At 39.3% G+C, this 27,514-nt stretch overlaps 1 protein-coding gene across 1 annotated transcript; it reads left to right on the top strand.

Moving 5' to 3' along the window:
- The first annotated feature begins 620 nt into the window (after positions 1-620).
- LOC140949095 (uncharacterized) lies at positions 621-27,114 on the top strand. Its single transcript, XM_073398336.1, has 15 exons — positions 621-675; positions 2,477-2,779; positions 3,453-3,800; positions 11,035-11,388; positions 12,281-12,595; positions 14,522-14,827; positions 18,230-18,580; positions 19,812-20,081; positions 20,817-21,001; positions 22,433-22,730; positions 22,818-23,119; positions 24,093-24,286; positions 25,142-25,385; positions 25,834-26,018; positions 26,332-27,114. Exons 1-15 carry the CDS (start codon positions 621-623, stop codon positions 26,657-26,659), a joined length of 4,038 nt encoding a protein of 1,345 aa, XP_073254437.1. The 3' UTR covers positions 26,660-27,114.
- The last annotated feature ends 400 nt before the right edge of the window (positions 27,115-27,514 follow it).

Raw genomic sequence — 27,514 nt, 5'->3', positions numbered from 1 at the left:
TTAATTTTTCTTAACCCCAAGATCCCGAAAATGTGCGACCCCATACCAGTTATTCTTGAAAATATAGTCAATCCAGATGTAAAATGCGATCCATCTAGCGGCACGCACATCCCCATTAGCCTATTACTAGGAAATACCCTCCCCGGGAGGGATCGTAAAGTCCCTTGCTAGTAAATCCAATGAACGCAGCGAGTAGTAAAACGCCCTTGATGGGTACGTGGCAACGCTTGGTTTATATTTAGCCCCGTTTTGAGCGTGGCTAGCAAAATTCAATCTACATTAGTTATACGCTTTATATTGTTTTTGACATTTATTTTACATTTTTCCTGAAATAGATGATTTTCACCATTGCAAAAGGCATGTAATGTCGAACAGGGACAAATTGTGTTTAATTGACTGCTTTTGTTGAAGGTCCTATTGTCGGCGAAATGTTTCTTTCTACACCACTCTTTCGTGTTATCATCAAGCACAATTTTCTTACTGATCTCCATACAGTGCAATATATAGACAAACAAGCGGCTTCGACATAATCGTGCCAAGAACAACTTGATTCCAGGGCATGAAACGACTTTCAAGAGATTTTGGCTCTCTAATTTAGCAATCCAATCATCTAGTGATCTATGGCGGATCGCAACATCAGTCCCACTAACTTTCACGAGGACATGCTGACAACTGGTACACCAGCGCAAGACTAGGTGATACCGCCTCAATACTGCGCAGCTCATGATCAGGCATAAGATAGTCAGAAATTTTGGATCGGTAGTCGGACCAATCTTTAAAAAGCTTAATGCTATTTGTCCGTTTACCTCAGACTTCAGAGTCTTCTGCATGTTTTTAAAACATGTTCTGATTGGATAACTTTGTTTTCCAAGTGCTCTATCTGGTATGGTTTTCGTTCCGGTGCAAACGCTAAATCGATTCTAAAGCGTCGATCGCATTCTTAGCATTTCAAACAATTTTGACGGCGTTAGTTGTGCGGCAATGACAGCAAATAAACCTGCTAAAAAACTACCCTCACATTCACAGTTTTTGTTTTGTTTATTTTCTCGTTCCCTTCGTCGTTGTGGTTGCGCTGAGCTCGCTACTAGTGTTACCACGCAGAACAATTCTTATTATGGGACGATTTTGCCTGAAAGCTCGACGATTTGATGAAAAACGCGCGGACGAAATCGACGTTCGCAGGTACCCATTCAGTGGCTCTGTCATGAGGATATTGCCTTTTTTGGTCAATTTTGTGCTCAAATTATAACTTAGTGTCTCTACCCTTACACAAAATGCTCCGGTAGAGTAGTTATGAAGAAGATAACAAGCAAATTTCATCTGGGAGCACTAACCATAGTAATTCAGTTGTCGGGTGATTTTTTCAGGGTAGCATTACAACTTGAAAAAGCTGGCCCAACGTTTTGAAGTTTCAATCCATATTCATCCTTGCCACAGACCTGCCAACTCTCACGATTCTACCGTGAGTCTCACGATTTTTTAACGTTTCTCATGGCCTTTCGACAGGCCTCCCAATCTCACGGTTTTTGGGTAAACACTTTGGCGATGAAGTTGCTTATCCGGAATCGAACGACCCCTTGCTGTAAGTTTCGTCCCAGTTATCCCCTCATCGCAGTCCTCAAAGTCATCAAAGAAAAAAAAAGCGGCATCTTGTTACAAGAGTGACCATGTTTAAATAAAGAGTTTATTCACCCGCGGCCCAATGGAAAAGAGTTTCGTTTAATTTGGAACGGGAAAAATTGAATCTCACTACTTTTTGCAGAATCTCCAGATTTTTTTCTTGGGTCTCTAGGTTTTCCGTTATCAGAGGTTGGCAAGTCTGTTGCCATCCGTTGCAACAGACGGCATAGGAAATAATTTCAATAAAATTATATTGCCTAAGATATAGTTTTAAATAACAAAACTGGTCCATTATGTTCGGAATTCAATTGATGCGGACAAAAGTTTTAGCTTTATAGAAAGATATTCACCCGGGAGGAGGGGGGTACTCTCTTATAAAAGCCATATGGGTATGTGCCGCCCCAAAGGGTAGGGTTTTTTGCGCCGTTTTGGTCTGAAAATGGGTATAGACTTTGCCCAGTTTGGTCTGGAATTGGATATGGTTTTCGAGGAAACTACGGGAGTGTACGAACGTTTATATGAGTAGGAGTAAGAAAGAAAGAGAAATACGCGAACTCGAAATGAATTTTAAGAAATCTTTTATTATGTGGCTGCTCTTATTTATATAAGTAATGATGACATCATTTCATAGAGGCAAGGTCTGAAAACGGGCTGAAAATGACATTTTTTGGTCTGAAATAGGGTAAGGATTTGGAGAACCGGGCGGCACACCCCCACTAGATTCCCAGGAGTACCCCCCGGGGATAATAAATAGGGTGATGTAGCCCCTTTCAAGTCTCAGATACTTCTAATCTTGTTCTTACATGGTGGTGAAAATTCAAGACGTATTTGTACTTGTATGTTTAATTTTCTCTAGGTGTAAGAGCTCTAAAGTTCCTGCAGGATCCTCCATCATTCCAGACAACTTTTGTTGGTTTGAGTTTTGACTTCAACTGCACAACAGATGACCCCAATGCTACAGTGTCACTTCTGTTCAGTGCTACTCAGGTTACTTGGCGTGTGTTACAGGTCTCACCAAACAAACTTCTTTTGAGGAAACAAGTGTTCACCAAAATAAACCTTGTTCTTTCGGATGGAGGATACTATAAATGCAAGGCAACAGACCAGCCAGGTCAAACTATTGAATGGCCAAAAATGCAGTGGTTACATGTATCAACAGGTCCGTGAGAAGGTTCTAAGTAATGACACTCTATCCACGGTATAAGTATAGGGTAAAAGTTTTTTTTTTCAATAACCAAACGATCTCCTTTTGGATTTGTTATATTTCACTGTTTTTGAAGGTGTTACTCATCACTGTTAATCAATAGTGAACAGAAAACTTTGACACCCTTTCAAACCCCATGGCACTTTCCGCTCCCGACTGCTCAGGAGATGCAGGTGATTTTTTTAAACCCAGAAGTTATTGTCATGTAACTTCTTACAATATCAGTACATTGCTCAGCAGACATGTGATGAGAATATTAGCAAATGTACATGTATCAGCCAAAGGATTTTAGTTTTCATATAACCTATGACCCAAAATTCTCTTAACTAGAGACCAAGGAAATGTATAGCAGCCAGACAGGAGAATTTTCAGTTTGATGTTTATCTGTGGCTAATGCCATTTCCGACTTTATGTTTAACTGAGCAGTACTGCTATAAGGAGAAATAAGTTAGTTCTCACTCTTAAGGTTCATCTCCATCTTGAATTGAATTGTAAGTACAGCTGTTGTAAACATAACATACACTGTAAATAAATTCAGATCTGATTTGACTTGCCCTGTTATTATTTTCAGACTTTTTGTTAAATACTGGAATAAGTTATGAAAATTTTGTAGAGACTAGGGTACATTGAAGACAGCATGTAAAGGTCTGCACATTTTTTTTTGCAGCTCAGTTACCCAGGCATTTTGTTTTGAAACCAAACAAATCAATCATTGTGCTGCAAGGGCAGAGTGGAGAAGTCACATGTGAAGCTGAAGGCCCTTTAGTTTCTACGTTAAAGTGGGAAAAGGAACAGGATGATAAATCATATGCAGCCGTTTCCAACAGCCAAGTTAACACGTCTAAAGATGCAAATTATGTGAGAGTGACACTGAAGATTACAAATGCCCAGTTCGCGGACACTGGTATATACAAATGCACAGTATCAGTTCCACCTGATAAATCACATTATAAGCGGATAAAGATAGATGTCAAGGGTATGTTTGTACTTTATATCATTGTAAAGGTTACTTTTACTGTTAGTATCTCATCATTTCTGCAATACAATGGCCCAGTGGCCAGCACATCAGAATCACAATGCGGTTGTCCCCAGTCCATGTCCTACTCTGACCACTTGCTGGATTTGTTTTTGGTCTTCCCAAGATCAATTCCTTGGCTTGGTATTATCCAGCTGGTTGCCCCCTGCCTGGTTATTTTCTATTTGCATTATAATTATTTTGTTTCTAATTATTAAGAGTGCAGTCCCTGTAAACTAGCCGGACTTCCACAGTGAAAACTAACGAAAATAGAGTTTAACACTTTACATCAACAATTTACATGACTGTACAGTATATCACTAATGCAACGGACAAAAAGTGGTGAATGCCCACATGATGGTCTGCCCATGGCTGAGTTCTGACACTTGACATGGATGACAGTTAATGCTCTGTACAAAACAAAACTTTTACAATATTACGTGAGACAAGATGAGTGCGACTCGCCTTTGGAATCATTTAGACGACATGACAAATGAAAGTAACTTTAAGAAACATTTGCTCAAGAGATGCTTAAGGGTGATTCCATGTTGTGGACATTACATTCAGATACTAAAATTAACATTTCAGACCCCAATTTAAATGTCAAAATGTTCAACAATTTTTTCTTTAGTTACTTGTCTAAAAATGAAGCTGTGAAATTATTATTTACTTAATCATAACTATAACAAAATTCTCAAATCTGATTGGCTATCAACTGCCCTGATTTCAGCCTTAATTGGACAATTTAATAGGACAGGACGCGCCATCATGCGCGGGCTTAAATGGCTTTTTTTTCACTGCTAGAAAAACAAAGTTTCGAATTTCTTGTGTTTTGATTTAAAAAATAGCCTATTATATCACAAATTTTGTTAAAGTTATGATTAATTGGTAACAGAACTTCGTGTCGTCTAATTCGGTCTGTAATCATAAGCTCGTGATTAAACAAATCGGACTCCCGCTACGCGGTCGTCCGATTTTGTTAATCACTCGTATGATTACAGACCGAATTGGACTCCACTCAGTCCTGTTACCATTACTTATTTAATATGTTCTATTATAATATTATACTCCTGCTGACCTATATTTTATCATGCAATACCAGTCAGATTTTTTTCTGCTATACTGACTCCTTAAAATGATTCCAAAATTACTTTTATTACATCTCAAGTAAATGTTATGAGAAAAAAAAACCCTCAGTAGTGAGGAGATTGTTTTTTCCGAAACTGAATCAGCTTAACTGAAATTATCATTTCTTGTCTTTCAGTCTGACTTAAATACAGATAAAATGTAAATTTGCACTAAAATTGCTCATTGTTCACTACATTAAGACGTATTACATTACAAATTCTACTTAAAAAATAATAGCGGGGCTCCCGCGCGCGCGAAGCGCGCGTGGGACAGAACCTCTTTTCGTTTGGTTGTCACGTGGTTGAGCGAGCGTGCGTACGCGTCTACGGATTGTACGGGTGGGGTAGGGGAGACTATCAAAAGGAAGGGAGGGGTGTCTCAGGCGTGTCTTGCCAAGTCCACATCTTTTACATTGGACATTCACAATATGGTCAATTGACAGCTGTCAAAACAGGATAGCCACTGACCAGTATCCTATGACCATATCGCGGGCTCATGTGTCAACTCATTGAGGTGACGTGATTTATTTGGAAGCTGCCGCTGACCAGTTAATTATTTTACTAGATCGCGATCAATGTTCAGTCTCATACTTTCTAGCTAGTTTGGGATCGGAGCACAGGAAAATTGATACACATATTGGACATCAATGTTGTGATCAATTGACAGCTGTCAAAACAAGGTATCCGCTGACCAGTATCACGTGACTGTATCGCGGGCTCAGGTGTCGACCCATCGAGGTCGAGTATTTTTTTGAAGTTATCCGCTGACAAGTCACTTGTTTTCAAATGACCGCAGGGCTCAAGTTTAATTTTTTTTAAAATTCATATGAAATATGTTGTGTTTATGTGCCGCACAATTAAAATGTTGATTTCAAACTGACCTCGGACGCGAAAATTCAGCCAGCTGCAACAGGCAGGGAAGACAGTCGCTTTTGACTTTTCTCGCCATGTTCACGCGTTGGTCACGCTCTACGTCCAATTTTTATCCTCTGATTGGTCAAAATTTGACAGGTGAGTTCATGCGGAAAAATTATGCAGCATCTTGAATCTTGTTTACTTTGACAGCTGAAGCTGACAGAGTTTTGTGTCAACTTGTGATGTTTTTAACTTTCTTTTTCCACTGCATGTACAAAATGAAATTCAGATTCTATCAGGAGTCTTCTGTTATTCATTGCTAGTTTGTTTATTGGGTTTTTGGTTGAGTCAAAGTCGGAAATCCGATTTCGGATGGCATCGTTTTCGTTTTCATCTTGCTTTAATGCGTAAGAGGGTTGCAAAGTCTGAAGCGATACTGGCCTTCCTTGATACCTTTCAGGAGCTGCATCTCGAGTGGTAAGCCTAAGTAATTATTGTATTTGATGTTTGTTTTTTATTCCTAATTTAATGAAGTCGAGCGTAGTTTATGCGGCTATTTTGTTTACGCACGTTTGTAAGATTTGAGACAATGATCTGACCGAGTATCAGGTTTGTTATAAGCTTACAGATCTTTAAAAAGCCTTTAGACATTTTCTCACCGCAAATAGAAAGAAAACGTTTGCCTCGAGTTCGTCTTTGAAAAAAGCAAACACCGGGAAGCCGGCTTAAAATTCAGCTTTAAGCTCGAAGACTCAGGATTTTTAGAGACACTTTGATAGTTGTCTTCCTGTATATGTTTCACCGAATTATATTTCTTTTATTGATTGTTAGTACTGTCTCTTGTAATTTTAATCGCTGTGCCGATTGTTTTCAGTCGTTCAGTGAACAACGCTTCCCGGAGTACTCAAAATGCCGCGCGTTAAACCGTTTTAAAATAAAAAATAAACATAATAATGTTGGAGCGTAACTCTGTTAATGTTCATTCAAACACTCGCCACTGCTAGCACTGCAAAAGTCAGAACCGGCTGGCCGCATAGATGATTTTGAAATTTTTTTTAACGGTTTAGCTAAAGCCCACGCGTGCTGCGATCGTCCTGAATATTGAATGATAGCAATTTGTATCGCAATATTGGGAAATACTGCATTCTGTTGTCCGAGGTGTGTATGATAAAAACAGTGCCTCATAGTACTGTTTCACCTCAGATGTGATGTATAAATGATACAAAAGGTTGGTTTACAGTCGCACCCAGATTTGTTGGCAAGATTTTGTAAAGTAAACTTCTCGAACGCAAAAAATTCGGCCGGAATTTTTTTTCCAGGCCTACAGTATGTTGCCCAGTATCCGGACAGTACCAGTATCCGGACACTTAAAACAAAAACTCAATTTTTGAGGCGCCCTTTTCACTTATCGGTAAACGAAGTATTTCGAATGAAAGCTGAACATTTCGGCTTTAAGATGAAGGTTTTGGCGAGTTGAAAGCTTGCGAAACAGTCGCAGAAGACGCCGTTCTGTTCAGATGAATAAACATTTCATGGCTAATATTTACGCTGTTTACTGCGCAGTAAAATTAGTGCTGCCCACAAAAGGGTTGGTAATATGTCATATTTTCAAAGAAACGGTTTTATATTTAACGTGAAGATACTTAAAGAAGTCAGGTTCTCAGGAAGTTTATTAATTCTTCTTGAAATTCGATTTGTTTGGAATAACGGAGCCCAGAAACATTCACTAAGTATTGATGTCAGGTGCCCAGTATCCGGACAGTTTTTTCTTTGCTGTGCAGAATCGATGAATTAGCCGTGTACATTCTCCGGATAAGATTTATTTCATATCTATAACTATAATTAAAGCTTAGGATATATGATATAGTCGTAAAATGGACTTCTACTCAACTCCGTACGGAAATTTTCTTCACTCATTCCGAGGCGACTTGATTTCGTGTGCGCCTCTTGTTTCGCGTAACTGCATTTTCTGTATATAACCGAAAGCGTCGGAGTTGAACCTGGAATTCTCATACTTTCCCCAGTTGTGACTGCTAGAATGGGGTTGCAGCGGTCTGAAAAATGTCACAAAGGGCTTGAGAGATGTGAAAGAAGGAGGAATTAGTGCTAGAAAAGCAGGCTTATTGTAGGGTCTGTAGGGACTGAGCATGAAGAAATCAACACTGCAGGTCAGACTAAATAGGAGAGTGACCTTTGACCGTCGCATTGAGGTCCCTTCGCCAAGTTTTTTTTTAAAATAAAAAATGAAGAAAAAAATTCGTTTGCAGATTGGGTAATTGAGCTAGCAAACCGCGGCTTCGGCATGTCCACGGATGCCTTCCTTAAATCAGTGAAAAAGCTCCTAGACAAGGAAGTAAGAATTATGCTATTAAACAACCGCTCGCGTTCCCCACCATACCCCAGTCATTTGTTATGTTTTATTTCACGATGCTAGGTTATATTTTTGGAATCGATTGCGAGACTACTTAGCAAGTGCAAGAGAAGCTTATAAGTCTCTTGCCTGTCGAAATTTATGTTCAATTACGTTGTTATTGTTGTGTCCAGATACTGGGCCAGCTGTCCGGATACTGGGCAACATAGGAGCTCTGCAAAAATATTAATTTCTCTATGGAACCAGAGGCAAAAAAGTTGAACTGTCTTTTGTCATATTAAGGACTAAATAGATTTTCTCTGGGCCAAATTTCAGAGCTCTTGCGATCAACAAAGGAAAGTTATTGCAATTTTAAACTGAAGTGTCCGGATACTGGGCAACATACTGTAATCAATCTACGGCGATGAAGAGCCATTATGGCTCTTAATAAATGTGATCGAAGATGATTGCCAGTTTTTGGGTGTACTTGTGAGGCTATCAACTCGATGTGAGATTTGGTTCACTCTTGGGCTGCTTGCAAATTATTTTTTGTGAAATCACTTAGCCTTTCCCTGAAAAGTCACACGAATGTGCTCTAAAGTTAACTGAATTGTGGAATACAAGTTTATTGTTTGATTTAAATTATAAATTTATTAATGGGAGCCTCGCTTTTACCCCTGGCTAAATCTATATATTACGCATTCAAGTATGAGTAGAAAATCAGAAGAAACAATGATGCTCAGTTGTTTTCCGAAAAAAGCTTACTTACAAACAGTTCTGGGCATGCCCAACAGTACAAAACCCCTGACCAGCTACTCAATATTTCTCCTTTTCTAATCCTCTAAATAAAAATTCATTGTAGTTGATTGTAAACAAGGTCAATTGCCATGCCCAAGACATGCATTGTAAGGTCAAGAAAATTTAGAAAAAAGTTGAAAGAGTATTCTAATTAAGTTGTATGAGGTCTATAAAACCAATGTGTGGTGTAATGTCCGTAATGTAATGCAGACCGCAGACTGCAGACCACAGATATTGCAGATTGTAAATTAAAAGACACCAAAAATCTTCCTAATAAAGGTGATGACACCATCAAAAATATAACATCGTGTGAAAGTGAGAAAGTAGCCTGGAAACAAGGTTAATGTTTTTGCGCAAAGTTACATTGACCTTATTTCCAAGATGCTGTTGGCTATTCTTCACCGACGCGACTCTTTATTGACTCAACCGGCATTTCACTAATTGCGCTGATTCTTTATTCTTCTTTGATTATTATTGTGAATTGATAATGACAAGTAGCAATGTCCATTAATGCCTGTCTAAATAGTAGTCTTCTGTATAAAAAGTGTTTAGATTGCGAGCACTTCGTGTTCACTACAGTTACGTCTACAAAACAACTAGGATAGATCACGGACATTTAACACCTTTTAAATGACGTATTTCATCTTAACAGTATTTAAGGATATGCCAAATAATCAAATACCTGGACTCGACGAATTACTGGAAGTGCATTTTGAATTTCTAAATATTCAAATCCACAATGACCTTTTTAACAGGCCAATCATTGCTCATGCTCAAATCCTAGTACACAGTTGGGGCCCCCGTAGAATAAGGATTCCGGCGCTGTTTCACAGACAGACTTATATAACCAGAATTTAGTTTCGTCTGTGGTGCAGGCTAAATTGCTAGCCTGTTGCTATGGATTCATGAGCGAGTTTGTGACATCGGCAGACATTATTCTGCTCTAATTCAATAAGAGACGAACAGCCAACAACTCCTTCAGGAATCAGGTCGGTGTAATTTGCGTGAAAAAACTTCGCTTCTAGGCCTTACATGTACTTCTCGGAAAAAGGCAATGTTGATGATGACGCCACCTTGATTACGATATTTTTGGTTTCATTCAATTTACAGTCTTGCTGCCTCATGCAGTCTGCAGTCAGCAGTCTGCAAATGTCATACACCGAATGTAATGTCTGCAACACATTTCAACTTATAATTTCTGAGTAGAGAAAGCCGACCCAGAAAATATTTTGAGATTAAAATAAAGTATACATCAGACTAACTGAGCAGCATCAATAGCACATGAAAATACAGTGAACGGTGTAGAGGAACTGGAAAAGGCACCTTAATGTTGCAGACATACGTAATGTCCCCAGCACAAATTCAACGTCTATTTTCTTAGGAAAGTGCCAGTAGCTGGATACAATAATTTATGACCTAATGATACTGTAAGGCAAAGGTTATACACACATACTTTTATGTTTATTGTCATGTTTTCTTAGATGTAAAAACTTTGCTTAAAATTTCCTTCCAAAAATTGCAAATATAATGAGATTCAAATTAGCCGGAATTCATGCCTTGTCACATTTAGCACATGGACAAGACGCAGAAGATCTCCGTAATTTCAAACACCCCATTATCTCAACTTTTTGTTGGTATAAGTTTTATTGCACAAAATTTTATTTTAAAAAATTCAAAATGTCATGGTCTCGTGTTGAATTGCTCTTAAACATTAATGCAAGTTGCAAACATTTTAGTATTTCAAGGACATTTTAAGGTCCTTTTTTTCTTTTTTATCTCGATTGTACTGTACTAAATTAGGTAGCTATTTTTGACCATTTTTTTTACCCTTAAACTTTTTTTTATGATATCTTTTATATTTTAAAATTATTTGTAAATAGTCTTGTTATGTTTTTGGGCCCACAATGTAAACTACTGGAACTACCAGTAATTGTGACAGCCATTAAAGTTTCATTATTATTGTTACAAAAATGTATAATTATTAAATCAAGTGTTATTGTGTATGCTGCAGTTAATTGCTACTGAGTATTAATCCATGTAAAATCTGTTTCATTCATACATTTAGCTCTTTCAGCACCTTCAATACGTCCCTATAAGGGACAAACAGAAGTACTAGAGGGATCCACCAAGGATATCAAGTGTGTAACAGAGGGATCTCCTAAACCAACAGTAGATTGGTACAGAAATGGCAAGAAAATGAATGTCACAAACTGCCATTCAAACCCCCAGAGTTGTGATAAAGTTGACTATGAGGTTTATGAAGAAGGAGATGGTTCTTCTGGACTTCATACTATTCACACAGTTAAAGTTCTCAAAATAAGAAGTGCACTATATCCAAGAGATGTTGGTGAATTTAAATGTGTTGCATCAAATGGAGTTTCACCAGATGCAAAGTTAATTGTCAGCTTGGATGTTCAAGGTATTTAAGCAAAGAAATAACTTTGTAGCGGAGCACGGCACGCGCGCTTTAGCGTAACCCCATAGCTAAGATGATTTGGTTAATATCTAGTATCCTTTCAATACATTTTGGAAGTCACGTTTACCGCCCGTCCGTCCGTCCGTCCGTCTGTCCGTCCGTCTGTCTGCACCACAGGGAAACCTATATGAAATCTCACTCTTTCTAGCTTGTGTGGGATCCTGGAACCTGATTTTGCACATCCCTGTTGTGGTCAACTGATAGCTGTCAAAACAGGGTATTCGCTGTCCAGTATCACATGACCATACTGTGAGCTCAGGTTTCGTCGACCCATCTAGGCTACGTTTTTTTTCTTTCTCTTTTCCGCTGACAGGTTAATGTTTTCAACTGATCGCAGGCTCAATTCTAAGTGGATTTATTTCCAAAGGTTACACATTTATTGTTTGCCATAAGCCTTGACAAGAAGCCTATGGGCTCCTGCCTTGGCTTAATCTATATTATGAGTTTGTGATACGAATTTACATAAACCCGTTCCAAAGTGACTTGAAGACGAAAACCATATAGAACCAAAATGTCAGTATACCACTCCTGTAATCAGTTTGAACGCATAGACAATTTTGATGCACAACACGTTCTGAGTACTTGTAACGGCTTTTCCATCCTTGATGGATGACTCGGCCAGGTGAGAAGGTCTTTAAAAAAATCCTGAAAAATTATAGAAGCATAGGAATTTACAGTTAAAATTCTAGAAACGTATTTTCAGCATGAATGTTTTATTGCAAGATGCGTAGTATGTCTGTATCCATGTGACTGTTTAAAGCCTTTAACATTGTATATGGACCTTTCGTTTCTTTGCTAACCCTGTAATGTAATCGATTTTATTATTTACGCACAGTTTCACCCACAATTGAGAAGAGGGGATCAGAAGTATCCATAGAAGAAGGCAAAGAAGCCACTATATCTTGTCGAGTGACCAAGAGCAACCCACTGCCAACATTCACTTGGCACAAGAGACAGTATGCGTTCAAAACGTCCCGAAAGGAAGATCGGTGGAATACTGTTCCTGGTCGGCTGATACTTACCAACAGCTCAACACCGTCAAATGAAAGCATTGTGAAAGTTGAAAAAGGTCAACAAGATGAAGAATACCGTTGTCAAGCACGCAACTCCTTGGGAAGGGATTTTTATGTCTTTAGATTGGCCAGGCTTGGTAAGAATATCGCTCAGAAAGCATTTACTTTTATTGTCTAATAGCCTGCAAGCAAGATCCTCTCAGGGGGTGGAAGAGTCGTGAACTCTTTTTGTATTTGAAGCCAATCTGTAAAACACTATTAAATTTAGTTTAAAGCTTATTTAGGAACATGTTAGCTGAATAAAGTAACGCAAGACTAATTTGCATTTTGAAAACAAAAAACTTTTTCACTGATTTCATCGATAAATTGAAGTCAAACTTCCAAACCGAATTTTGTTACTTTACTCGTGTTTTTCGGGAACAGCTTGTTTCATTATTTGTGAAATTTCTTTGTTTGCTGCGAGCCATTTTGCTTGTAACTTAATCGAGTTTGACGTCGCTCGCTCGGAAGATCTGGAGGTGAATCAGTGAATAGCACTTGTTAGTATTCACCAAATCAGTGGATAGCGATCTTCGCGCGGTCTGATTGGCTCCCGTACTCGGATTATCCTTGATTAGTATATACACACTCAGTGATCTTGGTAATTCAAGCAATCTGATTGGTTAGCCATCTCGGACTATGACGTTATATTCACCGCGCTAGGCGGTGAATATAAAGCAGAACAAAATGGCTGTCGTGAACTAGGTGTTTTGCCAAAGTTTCATAGTAAAGCCTTTTTGAAAATACACGAATATCCAAGTGCTGATGACTTTGAAGGCAAGAAAAAACTTCATGGTGTTTAAACAGCGTGATTTATTGTGAACTGGTTTACTGTAGCTGACTTTTTGTACGCTCGAAGCTATGTTTACCACTACAGAGGAAAACGAGGTCGCTTTTGTCACTGATTTGTGATTTCGGGATTTTCTCGCAAGACCAATTTTGCCCATAAATAAAAGTTAACTTATGGAGAAAAGAGGAAAGCAAATATTTTCGAAAATTGTTCGTGCCAGCAAGTTAACAACGCAAAGAACATTGGAGATAAACAACGCTCACCTTGATCGTAGCCGCTGTTGACAGCATTTGCAAGAAGCAACGAAGAAAACTTTCTCATTCACGGTGAGTTGACAGAAACAAAATAAAGCTCTACTTTTCTTCTCAGAATTGGATAGTAAATGAAATGTTCGGCGTTTTCTTTTAAACCGTTGACGCTAAAGCTTACAAAACTCGATACAAAAAGATTAAAACTATCATTTGCCATGTTTGAAGATACTGTAAAGATCTAACTTTTTGCGCATCCACTGTTTACGGCTTCGTGTTCAAAAATCCCCGAAACAATGTCAATTGCAACGTAAATAAACTCTAACTAAGTGACGTCTTTTATTATTTACAAAAAGTTCCTTTTTTTTATCTTTATCCAACTGATTTGGTTAATGCTAAAACAATTGTCCCCCTCAGGGTCGGTTTATAGCGCTAGCTATATACCGAGACGCGAAGCGTCGAGGTATATTTTCTCCACTATTCACCTCCCCTTCTGGGGATAGTTGTATAATATCCCGAATTTGAGTAACCAATCAGAGCGCGCGGAAAACACTCTCCTAGCTCCCCACCTCAAAGGGGCATTTTGCAGGAGAGAAGTCTGCGCCTTTGATAACGACATAAATTCTATACTAAGAAGACGTAAAGTCTGTCCGGGATCTGTCCAGGAGCTCTGCTTGATTGACCTAGTAATTATTCGTGGATTTATTTTCTTCTTTGGAAGAAGTATTTCAGTTTTGCTGCAACCGTTTGGCACAATAACTCTGGGTCAAGACCTTACCATGATAGACCGAGAAAAACAAACTCCAACAAATTTACGTTTGGAAATCAATGATTACTAGATTAATTATGGAAACATTGATCTTTTGATTCACCTAAAATGTCTTGAAGCAGTCATTAGATCAGGAGTAACTCAGAGCCCTAACCATGCACAGCATTCATAGTAATTATTACAATGATTGACTCTTTTTATTTGTTTTCATCAACAGCAAAGAAACTCATAATTGACACTGGTAACACTCTGACTGAGGTGAACGAAAAGTCTACCTTACACGTCTATTGCATCGCCACTGACCTGAGTTATGGGTTGCTCGATGTTGTTTTCTCAAAAGATGGGGAAAAAATCCAACTGAGTGATCCGCGTGTCAATGTCACATTTGAGCAGCTACTGACAAATAAAAAGCAATTCGATCTCACAATAAAAAATGTGTCACTAAATGATACAGGACACTATGGATGCACGACCGATAAGTCATTTCCAAAGCTTCTTAGCAGCATAAATATTACAGTGAAAGGTGAGTGGGCTATTTTAACATTGATTAGACATCACTAGGAAAAACGTGTGGGGACTCCTGTTGTAAATACTGTTTTTATAGCGGCTAGATATTCTGCCATTGGTTGGGTGCAATTAGAGACGTTTAGATTCTAAGACGAGTACGACTAGGAGTACGAGATTTTTTCAGTACTAAGTAGTACTCGCGCGTGAACCAACGTAATTTTAGCGGGAAAACTTGGTAGCCGTCGTCACTCTACTACGAGTCTTAGCGAGATTGTCGATGTGGGGAAAACAAGTTATCAAATGTTAGAAGTTTTATCATTTTGCTATCGGGAGAGGGCGTAACCTCCTTCACTAAAGGTAACAGTGCTAACTTGTCTACTGAAAAATAGTAAAATGAAGCTTTCCGCGGAGTCTATATTTTGACAATACGCGAAAAAACTTCAAGTCAAATCTCGTACTCGTAGTCTTCCTCGTCCTTAAATGTAAAGGTCTCTAATATTATTGATAACTCCTGCAGAATTTACAGAAAGTCAAATAAAGTGCCAAAAAGGTGTATTATGCAGCCAATTATTCGTTTCTGTACAGACTCGACTTTATGGCTGTGAGAGGTAGCCTGATCCTCCATTAAGTTTCTCGAAGCATGTCTGGGTTTTAGCTCCGCGGCGATATTCTACTGTACATGTGACGTGATACTATCGTACCTCCATTAGCCAGTGCTCCAGAAGACCAGCTGTTGAACGGTGGTTTGTATGACTTTAAACTCCTTGCTATAGGTGGAATCGCTCCAAATGGTATAGTGTAGCGGTGTCACTTCGTTAGTCAGTCAGCTTACATGTTTCTTTCTGGGTCTGGACATGGCACTTAGACCAGTGGGACTACCATCGGCAAAATTGGTGTACTTCTTAGAGATCAAAGTATCCATTTGACAGTCTTGGTGGATTAAGTGCAGTTTCAGGGCCGGGTTCCTGAATGAGCTGATTAGCGCCAATCCAGAAATTTGAATATAATTCCGTTTTCGTATTTTACCTTCCTATTTATTGATTAGGAAGAGTTACATTTCGTGTTATCTTTACCGTTTCTGGGAGTAAAGGCTCAACAGACTGTTATTTAAGCTCTAGTTGAGTGTTCTTAGACAAGAAAACCTTGCTTGTAAATATTTGGCTTAACCCTAGGTTAAAATTAATAATCTTTCGAGGAATCGGGCCCAGGTGTTCAAAATTGCGGCAGGTTAAATAGACTGCAAAACAGCCGGGTTTTTTTCTCAAAATCAGTAAAGAAATCGCCCCAGTCTCGCTCTCTGTTTTCAGCCTCGTTCCAGACCTTTTGTTTGACTGCTCGCGCGTACTTGAATACGCAAAAATACGGACTGTTTTGCAGTCTACAGATTAAAGCAAGTTTATTGCTTTCAATATTGTCTCAGCTTGTATGAAGGTGTGACTTGAATCATCTATATTGGCAAGAGACTATAAAGGGGACCGAGGGCATCCCCCATATACACCCTATTCCATAGGTAATTCGTCTCGAGTTATTTTTAGAATCGGGATAAAGTTACCTCGCGCGAGGCGTGGATGTTTCGTGGAGGTTTCGCATGACCAAACTCCGTGCAAAACATGTCGGGCGAGAGGCAATGATAGCGTATAAAGATCGAGAGCTTTCCTGAATATTGAAGCGAAATGAGTCGGCGCTCGCCTGGGAAAAAGGAATCGCTGGACTCTTTGACAACCCGTGAAATCAGTTTAACTCGAAGTTGTCGTAACCTCAGTGCTTTAATAAAATGAGAAAGTTAGCCGGTCTATTGAAACCGGTCGTTTGTACAATTTAGGGAGTTTAAGATCCAACGACGCGGACGACAACTAGAACGTCAAAAAACAATAGGTTTAATTATCAAGACAACAACTTCGCACGTGCAACACACTTTTTTGTTCATTTCTTTCCCGTTTTTGCACGACTACGACGTGAAAATGCCTAATTTCGCGTTTTATGGAGGACGTAAATAAGCAACGACGAAATTTTATTCCTCTTATTCCTCTAAATGATCCTGAGAGAATATTCAGTGTGTTAAGGATTTCCCTGCTCTACTGTTAGCTCTATACAAGAGAGGAAGGGCGATTCTTTTTGAATTTCGGTTTCGCTGACACAGCTTTGGCAGAAATCTCGCTGTAGTCGTTTTCGTCGACAAAAGGAATAGCAAAATCGCTCTCTGCGTCTTCCCCCATTTTGTTCTGCGTCATTTCGTGAAGGACGCGTGGCTCTCGGCGTGGGTCATCCACGCGGAACACATTCGCGCTATGTGATTGGCTGTTGTCTAATCCCCCTTGAGATCTGTGGTGTTAAAAATAACTCGAGACGAATTACCTATGGAATAGGGTGTATATGGGGGATGCCCTTTCTGTCCCCTTTATAGTCTCTTGATATTGGTTATGAGGTGATTTATTTAGGTTTCTGGCAAACTGCCCACCTACCCCTTCCCTAAGCAAACATTAACGCTTACTTCTTACTGAGGGCAAAATGATGGCTTAGGGGAGAGGTAGGTGGGCAGTTTCCCAGAACCTAAATTGATCCATCTTGTCAAAGTCCAGACAGTTCTTTCACCAACTTTTAGTGTTCAATGTAAAAGTACGAATTCATGGCACTATGGGCAAAAGCATTGGGAATACCGTAAAATTTCGAAAATAAGCCCATCTTTGTATAACCCTGTCCAAATATAAGCCCCCCAATCTCATAACGCAAAAAACCCGCCGTTAAATCGCCCCTCCAAATATAAGCCACCCAGGGGGCTCGTATAAATTGCCCTCAATTACAAAGTAAAACAAAGCAAAAACGATAAATTTTCCTTCCAACTATGAGGCAACCCCAATCGATTTTGAAACCCAAATTTCCCTTCATAGATAAGCCCCTCCGAATATAAGCCCCTCCAAAAATGTCTCTCAAAAAGGGCCTTTGAAAAATTTAAGCCTGGGGGCTTATTTTCAGAATTTTATGGTACTTTCAACGAATATCCTGAACCTGCTTCCCTTAACTATGCTGGATGGATGTGTGGGGTATACTGCAGGGAGTTCCAATGTGGCCAGTCAGCTAGCCTTAACTGATTAGAGTGAATACTACTCCCGAGGCTGGCAAACAATGAGCGCCCATTCCAGATCAAGCTGTGTCATACCAGTTACTTATTTGTTGATTCATCTTTATATCTTTCCCATAAGAGCCCTTGCCAAGGAGTCGTAGGAGCTTGTGATCACGCTTTGGGGGTACGTAGGGGATGGAGAGGAAAGGTTGCAACGGAGTCTCAGTCGGTGAATTCTGCCTCTAGTGCTTTTAATTAATTTCCTCACCCATCCTCACAGAGCCAATTCCTCGGCCAGAAATACATTTAAAATCGCTATTTTAATTAAAAAATTAATATGTATTTTTGCCTTCACAGCTCTGAAAGCACCACACATTTCTGATATACCTGACGTGAGAGTTGTTCAAAAAACACAAGGTGGTAACGCGGAGTTGCATTGTGATGTTACTGGTAACCCAGAACCCTCCATCACGTGGTACTTCTCTAAGAATGGAAAAATAAAAGAAATAAACAGGGAGAAAGATGACCTGGATGGCGATAAGGATAACTGCAAGAGCCGGAAAAGCGGTTATTACTTCTTGCAGCCTGGTAATCCACGTGTGCTTGTGATTTGCAATCCACAATTTGAACATCATGAAGGAAAGTATTGGTGTCGTGCTAATAACACGGAAGGAAGCCAGAATAGGTCTGCATTTGTCAATGTGAAGAGTAAGCAATTGCCTTGAATTTTATTTGGTTAATTTTTTTAAATATCGTACTACGTTTAAAAAAATGTCAATTTAAAACGTTATACAGCTATCCCGCAAAGGAGACTAGATTAATAACGAAGGAGGGGGGGAGGGGGGGGGGGGGGGTCAAGGTATATGTTGCGGCTCAATTTTATCCTTGGTTTAATAAATTTTATAATTTTCCTTTATTTTGGGGTATGGTAATATATGATAATGAGTTGGAAACAAAAAAATACAGTGAAACCTCTATTAAGCGGACCCCCAATTAAAGCTAATTAAGTGGACACCCTCTATTCAGCGGACACTAAGCGGGGCCCCGAAGTTAGCGTCTTATATTTCCCTTTATAACGAGCCCGTATTCAGCGGACACCTCTATTAAGCGGACGCGGACTCTAAAATAAATTGGCTAATTTCTACTCGTTAATAACCTCTATTAAGCGGACACCGGACCGAATTGACAATACCAGTATTAGATTACGTCCTTGAAATACGTCCTGTAGTCGATTAATAAAGATAAATCATTACATTTAGCTGTCAATAAAATGTAGATTAGACCTTAAGTCTTGCACAAAGTATAACACAGCTTCCTTAGCTTCCTTAACAACATAGAAGTTTATCACAGAACAGAGTAACCGTTGAATTTTACAAGCGGACACCCTCTATTAAGCGGACACTTGGGAAGGTCCCGAAGGTGTCCGCTTAATAGAGGTTTCACTGTAATAAAATTTAAATCTTAAGGATAAAATTGAGCCACAACACATACATCAATACAAATAATCATATTTGCATAAATTGGTTTTGTATATACAGACTGTATTTTATACTAGGTGGTTGGATAAAAATGAAAAAATATTGTAAATAATTATAAAAGTCGTCAATTGGAAATTGCTTTGTTTACTTTTTAACTAAGAATGTTTATATTTTAGTGCTAATTCAGTAAGAGCCACTGACAAGCCAAGTTCAAGTTGGTATTAAGGTTTCTTCATTATATAGTCATAAAATTTGTTCTTTCTTAATTTTCGATAAACAAGACACTATTTTGACTCCCATCAACAAAAAAATAGCCACGCATTATTGCCATCAAAACGTGCGAACACTGCTATTCAATGAATTGGTAAATAATCATTATTATTGTTGTTTGAAATGCGACAGCATGTTTGAAATACTAATCATTTTCAGCATCATTCTGATGATTCGTCTTATTTTGTCAGTGGCACCAGTCATAAATGAACCTGAGGAAGGCTACGCACATCTTTCACTCAAGATTGGTGAACCACTGAACATAAGCTGTGTGGCGATAGGGAATCCTGCTCCCAGTGTCACGTGGTTAAAGAATAGCACAGGAAAGGCAGTCTCACCAACTTCAACCAACTCCCAGCGATTGATCATTAAATCAATGAAAGACAAGGATTTTGGACTCTATAGTTGCATTGCCAGTAATAATCTGAGCCATACGATGGCTTCCGTTGACATCAAGAAAAGTACGTTCATTTCACATTTTGGTGCATACATAGTTTGATTGCAGAGGTGAAGTTTCTCTGAAATGAGCACCCGACTTTGCTAGCGGTTATTTCCTTCACTTCTTTTGTTTAAAGAAAATTTAAAAAATTAGAGGGAAATTGTTTTTTTCTTATTTTCATAAAAAAAGTTATTGCCTTGTAGCCGTTGATCGGTTTTTAAGAAGGGATTTAGGATTAATTAACTGCCCACGTACCCCTCCCCTAAGCCAACATTTTGCTTTAAGTGAGAAGTAAGTGTTAATGTTAGCTGAGGGGAGGGGTAGGTGGGCAGTTTCCCAGAAACCTAAATTGATCCCTGATTTAAACCCTTTTTTCTCCAGGTGTGCCAACCGCCCTCTTCCCCTACCCCTCCCCCTCCCCCGGCAAAAGCTTGGATTTTTAACTTTAATTCAGCTTTATTAAACAGCAGTTCAAGGCCTCATTCAATTTTCAATTTAGACTTAGTAGGTACAAACAAATTGAATTAATCGATGGTATCAATGCAAGCAATTAAATCAATGATTTTAAAATAGGTAATCGTAAATTTTGTACTCACTAGTCTCATATAGTCACAATTTTCTTGAGTTCCACTCAAATATCGAGGAGAGTGCGACAGCCGCAATTGTTATGGAAAATTAGCCAGGTGGTTTAAAATAGTCAGTGATGGTGAGATATCTTTCAATAAATGATATATTTACCTTTTTTCCTCTTTTCCAGGGGAATCAATTCCTGTTCCTTCTGATCGTGGACTAAGCACTGGTACGCTGGTGGGCATTGCTATTGGTGTGAGTGTATTTGTTCTTATCGTGCTAGTGGTGTGTTGTTATCTGTATCATCGGCAGAAGAAGCAGATAGATGAGTATAAGCAGCTTTATTTCCTGAAGACATCATCAGACTACAAGGTATATCGCAATTTATGATCAATTGTACTTTCTCTCGGTATAATTATACTTCTTTGTTTAAAAGTGTGTAACTTTTTCTGTTGCTTTTCCTCCTCCACCACCACCACTCTCTCCGGCGGAAAAACAATAGAAATGTGGTGGTGGTGGCAAAGGAAAACAATAGACATGTGATGATGGTGGTGGAGGCTAAACAGTAAAAATGTGATGATGGTGGTGGTGGTGGTGGAGGGGGTGGTGAAGGGAAACATTATAACTAGACGTTGGTTGTAGAGGTGGATGGAAAACGATGGATGTAATGGTGGTGGTGGTGGTATTTAGCTTCACTATTCACAATTGATATCATTACAAATAAACTGTGTTGGAACGAATGCGGCTGTAGGTTCAATGTGGAGTCGATTTAAGGACGATGTAGGGTCGATTTGGGGTCGATGAGGGGCGATATAGGTTCCATAATGTGTAGGTGGCAGAGAAGGGAAAACAATAGAAATGTGGTGGTGGTGGTGGTGATGGGAAAGTAATGGAAATGCGGAGAAGCAAGAAGGGAATGAAAGAAAGAAGTAGAAAAAAGAGCAGGATTTCCTTCTTTGTTATTAAATATGCACAATTTGCGCGCCAAGAATCAGTGAACAGGAACTGGAACAATTTGTTGGACAATGAAAGCGGCAGGAAGAAGTACTTGAATGTATAATTTAAATTACTTTACAACTGAACGACTTTAAATTACTAGCGAGTTAGAGCTTATTACTTCGACAACCTGAATCAACCAATGAATACTTTTCTCGCAGTTTCAGCCAACCAATTAAAAAGCAAGTCCTTCATCGACTTAGAAATAACTATAAAACTTGTCCAACGGATTAAACTACTTAAATATAGCACATGATCTTATCTTAATGAGAATCTACCACTTTTTTTCATGGGAGAAAGACAAAAGGCAATGACGTCATCGGCGTTAATGTTTCCACCATAAAATGATGAGACTCTCCCCCAAAAAGGTTAATTTTGGTGGCTACTATATTCCTTACTTACCTACCTATCCACCTACCTAACAAGCTACCTAACCACCTACCTACCTAGCTTCCTAACTACCTCTTTACCTACCAACCTAACTACCTGATTTGACAAGTATTTTTCCTGTAAAACGTGCTCCAGGAGATTAAAAAACAGACAGCTCAGACTTATACAAAAACAATAGGGCCATTTATACGAGGAAAAATAAGACGCGTCTTACATAAGACGCCTCTTAAATAAGACGCGAACTTTCCGTATAAACGGCTCATTTCGTCTAAAATAAGACGCGGCTTAGCTAAGACGCTTCTTATTAGATAAGACATCTCGTATAAATGGTACAGTTCGCGTCTTATTTAAGACGCGTCTTATGTAAGACGCGTCTTATTTTTCCTCGTATAAATGGCCCTAATGTGCCTGTTTTAGATTGACCCAGATCGCAGCCTACTGCAACAGTGCAATGATTTACCTTATGACCCAGACTGGGAATTTCCTGAAGAAAGACTCATCCTTGGAAATGTGCTTGGTGCAGGAGCTTTTGGACAAGTTGTTGAAGCAGAGGCCATTGGTATCTTGGCGCTAAATCCGCGAGACAAGAGCGCAGAATCTTTTAAACGACGCTCAAAGATCCGTCGGTCTTCAAGGGCAAAGGACCTGAAAAAGGAAGGTGGTGGCGCGGGATGGAAGAATGTTAAAGTCCCTGTTGCAGTTAAAACCTTGAAAGGTTTGCAATTGAATTGAAGAAAAATAATTTTAACCTTTTGAATGTTTACACAACATTGTTTGTAATACGTTTTGTTTCTTGTTGTAGATGGTGCTACTGAGGCAGAATACAAAGATTTGGCTTCAGAGCTCAAGATACTCATTCATCTTGGACAGCACAAGAACATTATCAATCTTCTCGGAGCCTGTACAAAGGGAAAACGCCTAATGGTGATCATGGAGTTTGCTCCACATGGCAGCTTGCTTAACTTTCTTAGAGCGAGAAGGGATACATATGAAGCGAGTTCGACTAAGACCATGAACGAGCCAGAGAAGGAGTTCACTTTAGTAGATTTAGTGATGATAGGTTTCCAGGTTGGTCGTGGAATGTCATTCTTGGCGTCCAAAAAGGTAAGAGTAGTAAGGTTGTACATAGTTGGGATTTTTTCCTAACAGCGCCAGCTGTTCTTTTCTTGACTTCTATCATTGTTACTCTTTTTTTTCGACTGGTTTGTTTTCAATGGTCTTTTTTATGAAAAAGGTTGATTCCCTTTTTGGTCTTCGGCCAGTCACCTGATACAATTTGAGTTCGTTCTGTTGCCCCAACGTAACGGCAAATTTACACGGTATGATATACCTGATTCAATAAAGGGTGGTTTGGAAATTGGGCAGTTGCGTGATCAGATAAAAACAGCTCAAAACAATTCTTATGGATAAAAAATTACGTCACACTTCTAATTTAGGTGTAGAAATCATGAACAATAACCGACAAGTAAAGCGGAAACTTGGTCACGTGGTACAAATTCGCATTTGCCGTTTGACATAAACGTGATGCTTAACCCCTGTATTGCAGTGAGTTCCGTATGCCCAATTCTCAGTGTCCCATTGCCAAAGCAGCCTTTGTTGCTAGAGATTAAGTAAATATCGGGCTGATCTTTCTGTCGATGGAAAAAGGCCACGATAAACATTTCCGTCAAGTCAGGCTGATTTGTAAAATCTGTCTCAGCACAAAAATCATTCTGCTCGAAACTCCATGTGTGCAACCTCTCACACCTGAACACAGCGCGTAAATGAGACAAGCTACCTAAGATATCCAAATTTTTCCAGTCAAAGCACTATAGCTGGTACGTCTTACAGAGGGCCACCTCTCGAAAGCGACTTCTACCAGTTTCGAGGATTATGGTTTAAAGATTTTAATTGTTTTTAACCTCCAAGTAACGGCGTTGTACAGTCATGTTCTGAGACTCCACTCAATCTTACTAAGACAGCGAGTTTTTTTCTTTCATGACGGAGTCTTATTTCTAACCTCCGACGATAGCTTAATGTTAATACGTACTATTTCAACAGACATTTCACGTATTGTGGGTTGTACTTTTGTCTTCAGTGCGTTCATCGTGACCTGGCTGCAAGAAACATTTTAGTGGGAGATGATTATGTTATGAAGATAGCTGACTTTGGTCTGGCAAGAGACATTTATAAAGATGATCAGTATGTCAAGAATACGCAAGGCTTGCTTCCCGTAAAGTGGATGGCTCCCGAGTCGCTGTTTGACAGAGTTTACACTGAGAAAACAGACGTGTAAGTACACAAGGTTTCCTTAATCTCTTCACACACATTAACCCTTTGACGGCCGCTTTAGTCATTGAGATCTTTAGAGAAAGGTGCACATGTACCTGATCCTTCCACGGGTACAATTTATTTTGAAATTTTGACCAATCCTGATAGAGTTACACAAACTTCAGGGACGTTTTAGTGAAAAATCCACTTCCAATTTTGTTATCTACCTACTACTCTTTGCAGATTAAATTTGTCCCTTTCCTGGAAAGTTAGTGCGAAAAAATTCCACGCGAAAGAAAGGAGCTAAGAGGGGGGGGGGGGGGGGGGGGGGCAACATAACTGGCTATAAAAAGGAAAGGCAAAGAGAAAAAAGCGACCAAAAAAAAAAAGAAAAGAAAGACAAAAAAAGATCCCGTAACCAAGTCCAAATTTTGTCGTAAGTGCCTGCGCAAGAAAAGTGTTAATTAAAAACTCGCCAATATCCAATGCCACAATTAAGAAAGTGACCAGAAAAAGGTTTATACTAGCTGCAGAATGATTTTTTGGAAACATTTTCACGAGCGAAGATAGGTTAAACAAACAGACCAAAATTGAATTAAATATACTTCTTTTCTTTAGCGTACAGTAACTTGAATTCCCTAAATTCCTGTAACAAGGTGGGACTTGACGACTTCCAATATTAATCCTATTTTGACAGAACTCTTCAGAGATGTCTACCGATCCAGCTTGAGATAAAATGTATCTCCTCAGTTTATCCCAAAAAATCACATTTTGGACATTTAAGAAAAATGTTTACCAAAGTCTTTGTCTCGTACCTTACTATTTTTGGCTGAAAAGACAGGTATTGATCATGATCATGGTTATTCTTATCAAAAGGTGGTCATTTGGAATCCTCTTGTGGGAAACGTTTACCCTTGGGGGTACCCCTTACCCTGGCCTCCCCACAGAGCAGCTTCTGGACTATCTGAGTGATGGCAAGAGAATGGACATGCCAACCAAGTGCCCTCTGGAAGTTTACACCATCATGAGAGATTGCTGGATTCATGAACCCGAACAAAGACCCCATTTTATAACCTTGACAGAAAGACTTGCCAAGATATTGGAGAAGCATACGACAACGGTATTGAATTATTGATATACTGTTTGACCGATCTCGATTACCGGTTGGCTTGCCAACTGACGAAATGGCTTACTCACCTGATCACCTGACTATCTAACTGACTGAGGGCTGACAGACCGACCAACTCAATGACTGTGTGGCTGAATTGACAGGTTGACTGACCAACTGTTGACTTATCGACTGGGTGTCTCACTACATGGCAAAATCAGTATTCGATTATGTACAAAGCAAAAACCTTCCCTTGGCCCTTCCCACGTTATTATGATAGTTTTGTGAATTGAGATCTTGAAACAGCATCTTTCAACTGCACTATCAGCTATTTATACGACAGCAACAAAACACTTTTTCTTTGTCACCGTCCATCCGACTGACCTCTTGCAACGACTGATGGACTCTGCGCCGGGAAAAGGAAGTTCCTCTGCTGAAGTTTTATTTGTTTGTTTCACAGGATAACCCTTATTTAGTACTGCAAATGGACGAGGAGGTTCAACCTAGCACTGGTTACTATCTTCAACCAGTTGATAATGCAGGCGTTCGCGAATTCAAACGATACGTGAAATCACCAGTGCAGTCCCCCACAAGTGACACACAAGAACCCCCACAGTTTGGAGACTTGGAAGGAGGTCAATACAGGTGTGTTTTCTATGATATTTTTAATTCTCGTACATGTAGCTAACTACACAGTTCTGATATCTCGCGAGATCATAATCTCTTTTTAATGGATACTTCTGGTAGTATTTTACTTAATTTGATTACAATGTACCAGAATTCAGTTTGTTTTAGCTTTCTAATTGAAAGAAAAAAAATAGTATGGTGAAACTTGTTTTACATTACTCTAACTAGTCTGTGTATCATCAAAACTGAAGAGTAGCGAAATGACTTTTCTGAAACAAATGATACCCTTTATACATAGTCTAATCTCATTATTCTTTGTTGCTATTTTCAGGTATGATTCCCCATTGCCCACTTTGCCACCAGGCCTGCCCGCCCCGAGCGACGATGAAATTCCTACGGAACCGCTCCCTCAAATCCCCCCTCCCTTCGAAAACGACGTCATGGATGAAAGGAGGTTTCTTGAAAGGGAAAACAGCGCAGGATGGGAGAGTGGTATTGACATGGACCCAACGGATGATGGTTATGTTGATGATATTCAAGCTGCTACCCCATTTCTGCCCCGTACGGGGTATACACTGGTCGGCATAGACATGGAGAAGGTTTCTGAACCAAATGTGTTGTCTAAAGGCAACAGACAAAAGGCCGAGACATCAGTTTGAGTTTTGGAAGTCCGATAGTCCCAATGTTGCCGGCGAAGCTTTCACTGCCAAGGTGCTCAAATATGCAAGGACGACTGTGGGGAACGACGCTACATTCTTCATTCGGTCAGGATAAACGAAATTACTTTTAAAAGTGGTAACCAATAAATCAGTAAAAGAGTGTGCATTGACCGACACAAAACGCAACGATAGTTGGCTTGATTATTATTATTATTATTTCGCGGAGAAATAATAATAATAATAATAATAATAATAATAATAATAATATTTAATATTTATATAGCGCAAATTAACATACAGGAGGATATGATCAAATGCGCTTTACATATTAAAATGGAATCCAAAATTACTATGTGACCTACTGACAATTTTGAATTTACAATAAAATGCGAAGATGTATACTATATGAAACACTAAAAAGAAATTAAAGGCCTCTCTAAAATAGTGAGTTTTAAGCAATGACTTAAAGGCGTTAAAATTTTGCTGTGACTGTAATGATTGCGGAAGACTATTCCAAATCTTCTGGGTAACATCGATACCGTGTAGCTCATTGCGAATATTAAGGATCTTACGATGGAAATAGCGGGCAATGTCATTTTCCAGAGCCACTTTATCATGACAATTGGGGAAACAGATTTCATCATTTGGCATAAGGAGTGCCTTTGTTACCCTGAAGAGTTTTCGCTGATCACCACCTAATTCCTTTACAAAGCCCACATAAAACTTTCTCCGTGCCTGGTTACATAAGTAAGTAACGTGATTTCGCAAACTCTTGAACACCAGCAGGTCTTCAGCGGACTTTGTCTTTCTCAACGTTCGCTCAGCCTTGCGTCGCTTTTTTTTCGCCTCGGCAAT

Source organism: Porites lutea, chromosome 9 (genome assembly GCF_958299795.1).
Source record: "Porites lutea chromosome 9, jaPorLute2.1, whole genome shotgun sequence".
Taxonomy (NCBI): Eukaryota; Metazoa; Cnidaria; class Anthozoa; order Scleractinia; family Poritidae; genus Porites; species Porites lutea.
This window is presented reverse-complemented; position numbering and strand designations above follow the sequence as displayed.

Bases quoted from the DNA above. Each gene is read 5' to 3' on its own strand.
- LOC140949095 (XM_073398336.1), top strand. From the start codon at position 621: ATGGCGGATCGCAACATCAGTCCCACTAACTTTCACGAGGACATGCTG. The intron at 676-2,476 runs GTACACCAGCGC...AATTTTCTCTAG, and splicing joins CGAGGACATGCTGACAACTG to GTGTAAGAGCTCTAAAGTTC. The intron at 18,581-19,811 runs GTAAGCAATTGC...TTATTTTGTCAG, and splicing joins TGCATTTGTCAATGTGAAGA to TGGCACCAGTCATAAATGAA.